This window comes from Eptesicus fuscus, chromosome 23, assembly GCF_027574615.1.
Source record: "Eptesicus fuscus isolate TK198812 chromosome 23, DD_ASM_mEF_20220401, whole genome shotgun sequence".
NCBI classification, from domain to species: domain Eukaryota; kingdom Metazoa; phylum Chordata; class Mammalia; order Chiroptera; family Vespertilionidae; genus Eptesicus; species Eptesicus fuscus.
The window spans coordinates 9160252-9173196 of NC_072495.1; the positions used below are offsets into that span (position 1 = coordinate 9160252).

Below are 12945 nucleotides of genomic sequence, written 5' to 3' on the forward strand. Positions count from 1 at the left end.
TGGCCTATGGTTCTTCCCACTTATTTTCTCTTCTGTTGGTGTGGCTATTAACCAACATTACCTTTCATTTAATTAACATTTATTTGATACTTCTGCAGTAGTTCAGGAACTGTTGTGGAGAGAAGCATGTTTGTTTAATGTTTGCATGTAAACGTAACTCTTTAAACTTTAATGAAAACTTTTTAACTGTTTAAATTTTAATTGAATGAAAAGCTTCACATTTCCTAAGTGTATTAATAGGTAAACTGAATGTAAGATTCTACTCCTTTTAAAAGTATTTTTATTTTTAACTACTCAAGCCACCTTCCAGCCCTCATTGTTATTCTCATTCACACTCAAGCATTCAAACAAAATTTTAATCTAATGAAATAAAGATTTTTCAAATCAGACCTTTACTTAAATTAGAAATTGCTTCAGTCCATGAATAATTTAGTGGTTTTTATTTTTCTCTCTTAGGTGACCCAGAAGAATTAATGTTTCAGTATTTTAAAAAGTTTGGGGATAAACCTTGCTGTTTTACAGACCTAAAGGTGTTTGTTGATCTCTTGCCTGCTGCACAGTGTACAAAAGTAAGTTACTGTTTGGAATTCTGTTGGTGCCTGTATTTGTTGTAACTAGGTTAAGTGTTTGGGCTTCCTTTCTAAAATGTGAGAGAGTGGTGAACATGAGATATCAAGATAACTGCTCTATCAAGCCAAGTACTCTAGGGGCTATCAGATTAAAGGCATGATTTCTTGTTAAGTTAAGCCACAATGAGAATAAGCCCTTTGTAGATAGATTCTCCTTTTTTGTTTTTATGTGTGTGTTTTTGAGATAATTGTAAATTTATATGCAGTTAAAAGAGAAATAATGCAGAGAACACTGTATACCCATCACTCATTTTGCTCTAATGCTAAGATAGTGCATAATTATAGCATAATTAGGAAATTGATATTGATACAATCCACTGACCTTATTAGAATTTCCCAAGTTTTATATGCATTCATTTGTGAGTGTAGTGGTTTTTTTTTTGTTTGTTTATTTTTATTGATTTCAGAGAGGAAGGATAGAGGGAGAGAGAGATAGAAACATCAGTGATGAAAGAGAATCATTGATTGGTTGCCTCCTGCATGCCCCCTACATGTGCCCTTGACCGGAATCGAACCTGGGACCCTTCAGTCCACAGGCCGACACTCTGTCCATTGAGCCAAACCAGCTGGGGCTGTTTTTGTGTTTTTAGTGCAGTATGTAATACATGTGGATTATGTGACCACCACCACCATCAAGATACAGAGCAGTTCACTACTAGGATCCCATGTGCTACTCTTTTTTACCCCCAGACACCTCCCTGAACCTTCCCTTTCCCCACCCCTATCCTCTGGCAACTAATGTTTTCTATTTCTACAATTTTGTCATTTTAAGAATTTTATATAATGGAATCATATTATGTATAACCCTTTGAGATTGGCTTTTTTCACTCAGCATAATACCCTGGAGATCCATGCACTTGTTAAATGTATCAGTAGTTCATTCCATTTTATTGCAAAATAGTATCTATGTTACTTACTTTCTCATATTTGAAAGCTCTCTTGTAGGAAAGGGATGAGAACCAGGATCAAACCTCTCTTCCACTCAGCCAGCAAATTGTTACAGGGAATTTAGAATTTAGTGAGAAAAATATCTTGTTAGTGGCCAGAATTCTCTAAAAATAGTGTTTGAGTTTCATGTTACTGAAGGGATTTAAGCAGACTATGGAACCATGTGGGAGAGATTCATTCAGTGTTTGTAGTACTTAATTATGTGCTAAGGGCTAAGCTAGGGAACAACTGATCATGTCTTATAGTGCTTACCATCTTGTAAGTTGAAGCATCAAATGATGGGGATGCATTAGAGGAACACTTATATTGTCATCAACTGAGATTCATAAAGGTTTGCCAGTACGAATCTGGTACCAGCCCCTCTGCTTTGCTGGTATGTTTGAAAACCCAAGGTCATCTCACGGGATTCCATCATATTGATGTAGTGAGAGGAACCCTCTAGAAATGCTGGAATCCTACAATGGTAAGGTAGTCATTGTTCTGTGACACAAAGGATTTAAAGCTGCTGCAATGAGTTGTGTAGTTCTATGTAAATTTTTTATTGAGAGGGGTACTTTTGCTGCCACAACCTTTTAAATGTGGGATTCTGCTGCTCAGCAGTTTGTAAGAGGATTGCAAACTGCCCTGTAAGGTTCAAACTGAGAACTGTTGTCCCAATGAATTAGGAGCCAAATTCTTTTAAAATGGGACTAACCTCTAATTGAAGAAAATAAAATAGCATAGAGTCAAAGTTGTTAGAATGTCTAATATATTTCATTGTTTTATTCATTTTTATTGCTCATAATTATATTCACATACATAATCTATATATACCAGAGGCCTGGTGCACGAAATTCTTGCATTGGGTGGAGGGGGGCATTCCTCAGTCTGGCCTGCACCCTCTCACAGCCTGGGAGCCCTTGGGGAGGGCTGCCAGCTGCCAGCGGGGAGTGGGCCTAAGCTGGCAGTCAGACATCCTTAGCACTGCCATGGAGGTGGGAGAGGCTCCCACCACTGGGCACTGTCACTGTGCTCGCCAGCTGTGAGCCCAGCTTCTGGCTGAGTGGCACTTTCCTTGTGGGAGCGCACTGACCACCAGGGGGCAGCTCCTGCGTTGAGTGTCTACCCCCTGGTGGTCAGTGTGTGTCATAGCGACCGGTTGTTCTGCCGTTCGGTTGATTTGCATATTAGCCCTTTATTATATAGGATAAAAGCCAAGTGACTGGAACATTGGAATGACCAGAATGACTGGAACGACCAGTTGCTATGACGCGCACTGCAGTGGTCAACCGACCTGATTGGGCCCCCCTCCCCTCAACCTCTCGTGGCTCCTCTCCCCAGCCGGCCTCATCCCCGATCAACCCCCCCAATCGGGGGTGGGGCCGGCCAATATCCCATGTCCCCTTCCCCCTGCCGCCTGGCTCAATGAGCCCCCATCATGGCAGGCTGGTCGAATCCACCCATGCACGAATTCGTGCACCGGGCCTCTAGTCTGTATATAGCTTTATAGGTGTGGGGTGTACATTATATTTAAATATATAATTATTTAGATACCTGATAAAATTAAGCATTGACTTTAACTTTAAAATATAATTAACACTATCAACATATCAAATAAAACAATGTATATTTTATTTCATTACTTTAAATAAAATATGATGGTTTGGTGAATAAAAATGGTATAGTAAAGGGGTTTTAATTTTTTTTTTTGATTGATGTCTTTTTCTAGACCATTTCAGTATTTTTTAATTATGGCCTACTGAAAACTAGATCTGTTTTAAGACCTGTCCTCCTCTTTTTCCCACCCTGCAGTTTATTAATCAGTTACTTGGAGTTGTTCCTTTGTCGACACCAACAGAGGATAAGCTGGCACTGCCTGCTGACATCAGAGCTCTGCAGCAGCATTTGTGTGTGGTGCAACTGACGAGGTTACTAGGCTTGTACCACACGATGGATAAAAATCAGAAATTGAGTGTGGTCAGAGAACTGATGTTAAGATACCAGCATGGACTGGAATTTGGTGAGCAACCTTTCAAAATGTGCAGTTATTCTCTGATAAGCTAAGACTTAGAAGTTAGTTTTGTTTTGAATCACTCACAGCATCCTGTTTTAATGAGATTGGCAAAGAGAATATTTTGTCAAGTGGCAAGACTACCCAAGTAACAAAATGCAAAGCCTTTCTAAAGCTTGGAATTTTATTATTATTACTATTTTCTTCCACATTACATTTCTTAAAAATTTAAGTATAGTCGGCACACAGTGTTAAATAGGCTTGGAGTTTTAACTGATTATATTGTCCATATTCTTCCCAATCTGGTGAGCTTATATGAATTGCATAGTTTATGATAATTGTCACATTTTCTGCTTATCTTCCTACACAAGTGAACAAAAAGAATGTTGTAAATTGTGAGGTATTTAGAAGTAGACGATCTTTAGATTGCTAGGTGTGATAAAATATCTGATTAGATTATACCAGTATTTCTTTAACAGCATTCTAAAAATGTAGGTGAAGTAATGAGCATAACATTACTTTAGTTATACATGGCCTTGGCTTCTGTGCTTCACCTAAAACCTTTCAAATCTTGCTGCTTTCCCTTTTGGACCATTTTGGATACCACCTCTGTACTGGAACCCTTCTGCTCCAGCTGAGTCTAGTCTCACCATTTGAATCCTTTAGTTCATGGCTTATATTTTCTTTTGGTATTTACCCTTCTTCTTATTTTCTTTTCCCCCCTCTTCTTTCCTTCTTCTTACTGTGCCTGCTCTACAAAATTTCTTTGGAGCAGTAATAGTTAAATAAATGTTAAATACAGATCATTTTTTCCCCCCTGTAGGGAAATCCTGTTTGAAAACCGAATTGCAGTTTTCAGACTATTACTGTCTCCTTGCTGTCCATGTGCTTATTGATATATGGAGAGAAACAGGTAAGGAGCAATTGTTTCAGTTTGATATTACTCTTTTTTTTAATTGACTATAAATTCATGGACTAATTACATAATCTAAGAATTTGATTTAATCTTTTAGATTTTTCTTTCTTGCTTTTCTCCAGGGTGCTTCTAGAAGAACCTAAGTCTCCATGTATCCCCTCCCTGCAATCAGGAAAATCTTAAATCAGTGTATATCTGTTCTTTTTAAAAATATTTATGAATAGTGAGTAATGACTATAGAGAACCTATTACAACACCACAATAATTAAAGTACAGAGAAACTGATTCAGAGATGGATGTATAGGCCCATGGAATGGAATAGCCCCTTTACTCACTTAAAAAAATTATATATAGGGATGAGGACAAATATGTGATACCTTAATCAATAAAGAAATTTAAGAAAATTATATATAGCAAAATTATCAGTTTCTTTCCATGTTTGCTTTTATACTCTATCTAATTCTAATAAAAAATTAAGACATTTTTTCTTATAAAAAATTACATACAGGAAAATGCACTCTTTGGAGTACAGTTCTGGTTAGCCCATTTAAGACAAAAATATAATACATGGTGAAGTATGATTCAGCAAATGGCATTGAGATTGCCTTTTCTTTTTTTTTTTTTTAATATATTTTCATTGATTTCAGAGAGGAAGGGAGAGGGAGAGAAAGATAGAAATATCAATGATGAGAGAAAATAATTGATTGGCTGCCTCCTGCACGCCCCCTACTGGTGATTGAGCCTGCAACCCGGGCATGTGCCCTTGACCAGAATGGAACCAGGGACCCTTCAGTCTGCAGGCCAACACTATCCACTGAGCCAAACCATCTAGGGCTGAGATTGCCTTTTCTTTAGATTGCATCCCCCTAACATTCTCTCTTATTAGCAGGATTTTTAAAAATATATATCTTTTATTAATTTCAGAGAGGAAGGGAGAAGGGAGAGAGAGAGATAGAAACATCAATGATGAGAGAGAATCATTGATTGGCTGCCTCCTGCATGTCCCCTACTGGGGATCAAGTCCTCAACCTGGGCATGTGCCCTTGACCGGAACCGAACCTGGGACCCTTCAGTCCACACACTGATGCTCTGTCCCCTAAGCCTGTGGTCGGCAAACTGCGGCTTGCGAGCCACATGCGGCTCTTTGGCCCCTTGAGTGTGGCTCTTTCACAAAATACCACGGCCTGGGCAAGTCTATTTTGAAGAAGTGGCATTAGAAGAAGTTTAAGTTTAAAAAATTTGGCTCTCAAAAGAAATTTCAATCGTACTGTTGATATTTGGCTCTGTTGACTAATGAGTTTGCCGACCACTGCCCTAAGCCAAACCGGCTAGGACTCTTATTAGCAGTTTTTAGGAAAAAATAACTTTAGATACTTATTGCATGTTATTCACTAGAATAAACTGTAGAAGAAACAAAGGGCTGGGGAGTGAGTGGTGTGCAAGATAGACACAACCCCTGTCCTCATGGATCATTTCACAAAGTACTCAGTTTTGATATTGTTATCCTCATGCTTAAAATTCTCCAGAGGTGCCCTATTTTCCTGAGGATAAAGGCCAACCTTTTCAGGGTAATTTACAATGCCTTTTTAAAATCCAGCTTCTGCCTGCATCTCCAGATTCTTATGTACGTACAGTCCTAATCTACCTTTTTTTTTTTTTTTTTTTTTTTTTGCTATCACTGAACATCTTATTGCCTCTCTTAGAAAAAACTTTCTTACCTCCTCCCTCTGACTTCTACTCAAACAGTACTTCTGACAAACTGGTCTTGATTTCACCCCCTCCCACACTGGATTTCATGCCTCTTCTGAACTCTTTGTAGGACATTATGTGTATCCATATGATACTTGTTACACTGTATTATACTGGGATTGAAGGTTAAATAATTTTTATTGGAGTATTTGTTATCTGAACCCCAGATTCATGAGGTTGCATAGGGCTTTAAAAGTCACCCTAATGTAAAAATCATTGATGAACTATTTAGCAAATTCGTCCCTGCTCCAATACCTTTCCCCACTTACCTCTAACATGCAGTATTGCTCATACTGACTATGGCTTTGTTAATTTCTTGTTTTTTGAGCAAAGATATCTGGCCATCTAATAGTAACAGCTAACATTTGTTGGTCATCAGGCACTTAAAGTATTACACATGAATTAGCTAATTTAAACCTCAGAATAATATAGTTAAGGTTATTACAGTTTTATAGATGCGGGAAATACATGGCAGAGAGAAAGAAGTTAGGTAAGTTGTCCAAAGCCATACAGTGCAAATGCATGGGAAATTGCAGATATTATAAAGATACAAGTTTTTAAAAAATGTTTTTATTAGTTTGAGAGAGAAAGAGATAGATGAGAGATAGAAACATCAATGATGAGAAAGAATCATTGATTGGCTGCCTCCTGCATGCCCCCTTCTGGGGATCAAGCCTACAACCCGGGCATGTGCCCCTGACTGGAATCGAACCCTGGACCCTTCAGTCCACAGGCTGTGAGCCAAACCAGCTAGGGTCAAATTGTTGTTTTTTTTTAAAGTCAGCGAAAGTTATGTTGAAGTGCTCCAATCATAGGCATAGTCATTATTCATGGAGGATCTGGTGGAAAATTGAAATTTATAGAAAATTGGTAAGGATGTTGAAAGAGACTAATTTGAATATTAAAGGATTTAAGACAATTGCTTTAGGAAATTGGTGATGCTCTCAAATGTTTTTGCAAAATGGCATTTCTTTATAGTTATGCTGCAAAAATAAAAGGGTCAGTGAAGGATGTCATTTTCCCCTCAGTTTTATTGAGATGTAATTGATACATTGATTTGACATATGTATAGATTGTGAAATGATTGCCACAATAAGTTTAGTTAACATCTATCCCACACAGCTATATGTGAGAACTATTAAGTCTACGCTCTTAGCAACTTTCAAATATACAATACAGTATTAACTATAATTACCATTCTGTACATTATGTCCCCAGAACTTACATCATTTTGTTATATTATAAAATTTTGTTAGAAAAATTTTGTCCCTCAAAACGACCTCATCAGCCCGGGCCGGTTTGGCTCAGTGGATAGAGCGTCGGCCTGCGGACTCAAGGGTCCCAGGTTCGATTCCGGTCAAGGGCATGTATCTGGGTTGCGGGCACATCCCCAGTAGGGGGTGTGCAGGAGGCAGCTGATCAATGTTTCTCTCTCATAGATGTTTCTAACTCTATATCCCTCTCCCTTCTTCTCTGTAAAAAATCAATAAAATATATATTTTTTTAAAAAAGACCTCATCAGTCTTTGATGCTCTTTTTGATTTAATAAGAATTTGTATAGAGTTGTAGTTATATGCTAAAATTTGCAAAATAAAATGATACATGTTTTCATAATATTTGGTTCAATAGTTCAGAAAGAAGTATGAATTAAACCTTTTTTTTCTCTTTGAAATTTTGTTTCTATTTTAAAGAGATCTTTAAGAAGATTTGTGTTTTTTTCTGATACTGGTTATCCTTGAGCAACTAGAATTTCTTAACCCTTTGCACTCGCTTGCTTTTTTCTCAATTCCTTTATTCTACTCGGGATTTAATTTTTTAAATACCCCAGATTTTACAAAGCGCAGCAGTAGAATAAAAAACTGGAGTTTCTTTTCATACAAACTTATTTATTTGGATTTTTTTATATTTCAAATTATTGATACATTCAATACAATTTGACATACGAGCTGCTACCGATGCTAACCGTGTCGAGTCACACTCGACATCCGAGTGCAAAAGGTTAAAATTTTCTGTTCTCTGTAATTGTTCAACTCAATTTTTTCTTATTGGAGTAATTATATATATCTACACTAATAAAATAGAAAGATGCAAATTGACCATACCTTTATGACACCCACCAGCCAATCAGGAGTGAGTATGCAAATTAACCCAACAAAGATGAAAGGTTAATTTGCATTCACAGGCGCTGAGCGTTTGGGGGTGGGGCAGGACGCTTGCATCGTCGCCATGGTGACGACGCAGGCGTTCCACACAGCCCCATCAGTTCCGGGCCTCTGGGCAGCGTGGGATGGTGGAAAGGTGGCTCTAGCCAGAGTGAAGGTGATGCTGGCAGCCAGGGGAAGGAAGGCCCATTCTTGCACGAATCTTTGTGCATCGGGCCTCTAATATATATATATATAATAATTGATTTCAGAGAGGAAGGGAGAGGGAAAGATAGAAACATCAATGATGAAAATCATTGATCGGCTGCCTCCTGCACATCCCGTATTGGGGATTGAGCCCGAAACCCAGGCATGTGCTCTTGACCAGAATCAAATCCAGGATCCTTCAGTCCATAGACCGACGCTCTATCCACTGAGCCAAACCAGCTAGGGCTCAACTCTTTTTTATTCAGTTCTGAGCCTCTTGAGGTTAGGAACCACCCATGACTCTTTTCTTCAGGTCGTATATCTAGTGTTGCTCAAATGTAGGCCAGGTAGCAACATGAAAAAACACAAATAAAAGAGCAGAATGTAAAATTGGATATATGCTATGACTACTACTGTGTAAAGTAATTATAGTTCAGAAGCATTATATTAAAATCCTAATGGTAGTTTAAGTAGATTATGTGTAGTTCAAATAGTTTGGGTAGGATTATAGATATTTATCTAGAACTTCAATTTTTTATTATCTTGTTTCTTTTTTCTTGGAAAAAAAGCATATACAATATAATTTTAAAAGCTTAATAGATAGAGCTTTTACTTTAGCTGTTTTTTTGTTTTTGTTTTTTTCCTGATTATAAAATTAGCATATAAAAATTTTGGAAAGCAATTTTTTTTAATCTCACTTTTCCTGCTCCCACAGGCAGTCTAAGATTTTGCACGTTTCCTTTTTTCTTCCTCTGCATATTTTTTAGACTGGAGATGAACTCTTCATGCTAATTTGAATTTTCTGTATGTGTTTTACTGATAATTATTACAAAAGTATTTACCCTTGTTATTAAAAACTCTTCGTTAAGCCCTGGCTGGTTTGGCTCAGTGGATAGAGCGTCGGCCTGCGGACTGAAGGGTCCCGGGTTCAATTCCAGTCAAGGGCATGTACCTTGGTTGCGGGCACACCCCCTGTGGGAGATGTGCAGGAGGCAGCCGATTGATGTTTCTCTCCCATCGATGTTTCTAACTCTCTATCCCTCTCCCTTTCTCTCTGTAAAAATCTTTAATACTATTTACTTAATCTTTAATACTATAGTTACATGTGAACTGAGTTTTGGTGGCTCAAAATGTGCATCACTTTATTTTGATTATGAATGAGCAGTTTTTTTCAAATATTATTTGATATCCTATTGGTAGAGTTACATATACAAGAAAAAAAAATGACGTTTAGAGAAAGCATCTGGGTCTTGTAGAGAAAATCCTGAACTGGAAAGGTTGGTGACACCAGTCCTCCTCCAAAGTGCGTCTCTTCTCGGAATCTAGGATTCTCTGAGATTCCATAACTTCCCTCAATAAGACCTGGCAGCTTAAAGTTTGGGTCAATTTTATAGAAGCATATTTAAGAATTGAGGTAACTATTCAGGGAAATCCCCTGTTTTGCTTACAGGTGTGTATCTAAAATGTATTCTCTGCCATCTAAACTCATTCTTAGGATAATTAGGGGAGGTGATGATATAAGTTTTTGTTTTTGAGAACCCTATATTTGCTGTCAAGATCTGTGGGTAATGCTATTATATTTTGGTTCTAGGTGACGAGACTGCTGTGTGGCAGGCCCTGACTTTGCTGGAAGAGGGATTAATCCATAGCCCTTCCAATGCTCAATTCAAATTGCTGCTTGTTCGAATCTACTGTATGCTGGGAGCATTTGAACCTGTGTTGGATCTGTACTCCAGCCTTGATGCTAAGCATATCCAGCATGATACCATTGGGTTGGTAGTATATACTCTGAATAATGAGCAGTCAGCTACACCACCAGTGTGGGGCTCTGATACATGAAACTTGAACATTTTGATTTTAGCAGTAAAGTAGTTCCTGGTATTAAGCTTTTTAGATGAAATAATCACGTATCATGACCCATTGTAAGAATTTATATTTGCCAGCATTTTGTAGTAATGTTAAATATTGCAGTTTAGAAATGGTAAGAAAGTTTTCCTCAGAGACAACATATGGCTATATACTTTGAACCCTTTTTCTTAGCATACATGGTTTTGAAGTCTTTACTTTTGGCTTGGACTTGAGGTTGACACCTGCACTTCATTTGTTGTCCTCAGAGATTCTTTGAATTTGCGTTGGAACTATTCCTTGTGATGAATTGGGGTATTTTCTCTATTTCCTGTAGACCTGTTTTAGGAAGACAGCATTCTGTTCTTTCATAATCTGTGCTCCATTGATTATCTGAGTATAAGAAAGCATGGCATTGAACTTAGAGCTTCCCCAAAACTGAATTAACTTTGTTCTTTTTAAAAATTTGATTCGGTAAATTAGATTTCTGTTGCAAGATGTTTTAAATTTTCCATATGCTTACTATTTCTCTGCCAAAATAATATATAGTATATGATATTATAGGTGGGTAAGCATAACATGTTTTTTTCTCTTTGCTTCCGATCTAGTTATCTTTTGACCCGATACGCTGAATCCCTAGGTCAGTATGCTGCTGCATCCCAATCCTGTAACTTCGCACTCAGGTTTTTCCACTCCAACCAGAAAGATGTAAGTGAAAAAAAATTTTTTTTTTATGGTCTTGCCTGCTGAATGCACATGATTCAGAGAGCATCTTCCCTGTGTCACAGGTACACTTGTTAGGGTGTACCTTGCTGTATTTGCAAGTGCCTGTATGACATAGCTTACTGGCCAAGGCTGATAGGTATAGGTGAAGTTATTTGTGGTTGATAGAACGGGCTTGTTTAATAGGATCCATACAAAGGTGTTAAAACTGGGTATTAACAGAATAGGAAGTTTTATGCTTTTAGGTCGGTCTTTTAATCTCTTAGAGATTTTTTCCAAGGGCATGAGATGCCGTGTAAGATTCTGCGATAGCAGCTGCGCTCGGTTACCTTGATTTATTTCTGAAGTCTATAACCACTGTGCTCTTTGTCAACAGCAAATGCACTTACGTTTTCTTAGAATGATAAAATTGACCAATTGAAGGTCATTCATCAATGAATAAGATAGAGCTTTTATGTGCCATAATGAAAGGATGGGATTTGCACCATATTTTTCATTGCAAGCAGACTTGGTCTCCACTTGTCAGTTAAGCAGTCGTTTTTGTGGAAAAGCCATATACATGGTCTCTACTTAGTCGACCAACTATGCAAAACTACCCAGGAACATGTGTGAAGATAAGACATGTCTTCTAGGCTGGTCACTGCCAACTTGGTTCACATGTGCTTCCAAGACTCATCGCCTGGAATTGGGCCATTCCAGATATCTGCCCATAGCTCTCCATTTTCTTCTCTAATAGCAACCAAGAAACTGGGCCAGGAAGCTGGTTTCTGGGGTTCTTCATGACAAACACTCATGAGGATTTAAAAAAGTGTTTTGTAACTCTAACAGCTTTGGCTAATCTATCTGTTAGATCCAGGGCAGGGCAGAAGCATTCCTGAACACTAAAATATAGGGTTGTTGTTCTCAGCTTTTAATAATTATGCCCTGACAAGTTTCAGGGCATGGCCTGAAGGACTGGTGTTCTTCATTTATTGGCTTTTGAGCCCTATTTTCCTCCCCTTTGACCTCTCCCCCCCACAGTGGTTGGTATCTCTGTTCAGATTCCATTTTGTGCCATAGCTCCTGACCAGGGAGAGAGGGAAGTAGTCATCAGCATTTGAACATATTGCTCAAAAGGTGCTGGCCTGGCTTAGAGGTCAGGGAGTATCTCTTGGACCTTGGATTTCTAAAGTTTCTTAGCACGAATGGGCAGTTATAAATCTCTTGAGTTTTCACTGTGCATTCAATTATCTGTGCTTTGCCTTCAGTTTTCAAGTAGTTTTACTAACACAAAAGAAAAAACTGTGTCCCTTAAATCTCATTCTAGCTCTCATTTCCATATTTTAAGGAAAAGGTTAATTAAACATTTGATTTACTGAAGAATTCTTTCCAAAGTTTTGTTTCTCAGATAGATTTGAAGTGGGAGTTCGGGTAAATAAGGGGTTAATTCAAGCCTGGTGGCTGGTTTTACTTGTTTCCAGTCATTGAACATTCTTAAAGAGCCATGTTGTTCATGACTTGGCCAACAAAGGTACATTATTTACGCTATAGTTAAGCTTTAATTATTCCCCCACAAAAATTGTGTCTGTAGAGTTGTTTTGAATACACACACCAAATAAAAGTATTGTAGTAGGGAAAGGAGATCCCCAGGAGTGATTAGAGAGGGCATGTTGTCCTCAGTGGCTTTTTGTATCTTTGGTGTTTTGCTGATGGCTGTATGTGGCAGGAGTGACAATTCATCTCAATGCTTGTGATGCTGAACCTGATAAAATGATAGTTTTATTGATCTGGAACTAGGATGTTCTACTTGACACATTC

General features: G+C 38.0%; 1 protein-coding gene across 1 annotated transcript in view; it reads left to right on the top strand.

Annotated features, from left to right (window-relative positions):
• NAA25 (N-alpha-acetyltransferase 25, NatB auxiliary subunit) overlaps positions 1-12945 on the top strand; it is a 62954-nt gene that overhangs the window by 26209 nt on the left and 23800 nt on the right. Inside the window, exons 11-15 of the mRNA XM_054712456.1 lie at positions 457-569; positions 3369-3576; positions 4391-4480; positions 10172-10352; positions 11034-11133. Coding sequence (XP_054568431.1) covers positions 457-569; positions 3369-3576; positions 4391-4480; positions 10172-10352; positions 11034-11133 — 692 coding nt within the window. The remainder of the gene's footprint in view (positions 1-456; positions 570-3368; positions 3577-4390; positions 4481-10171; positions 10353-11033; positions 11134-12945) is intronic.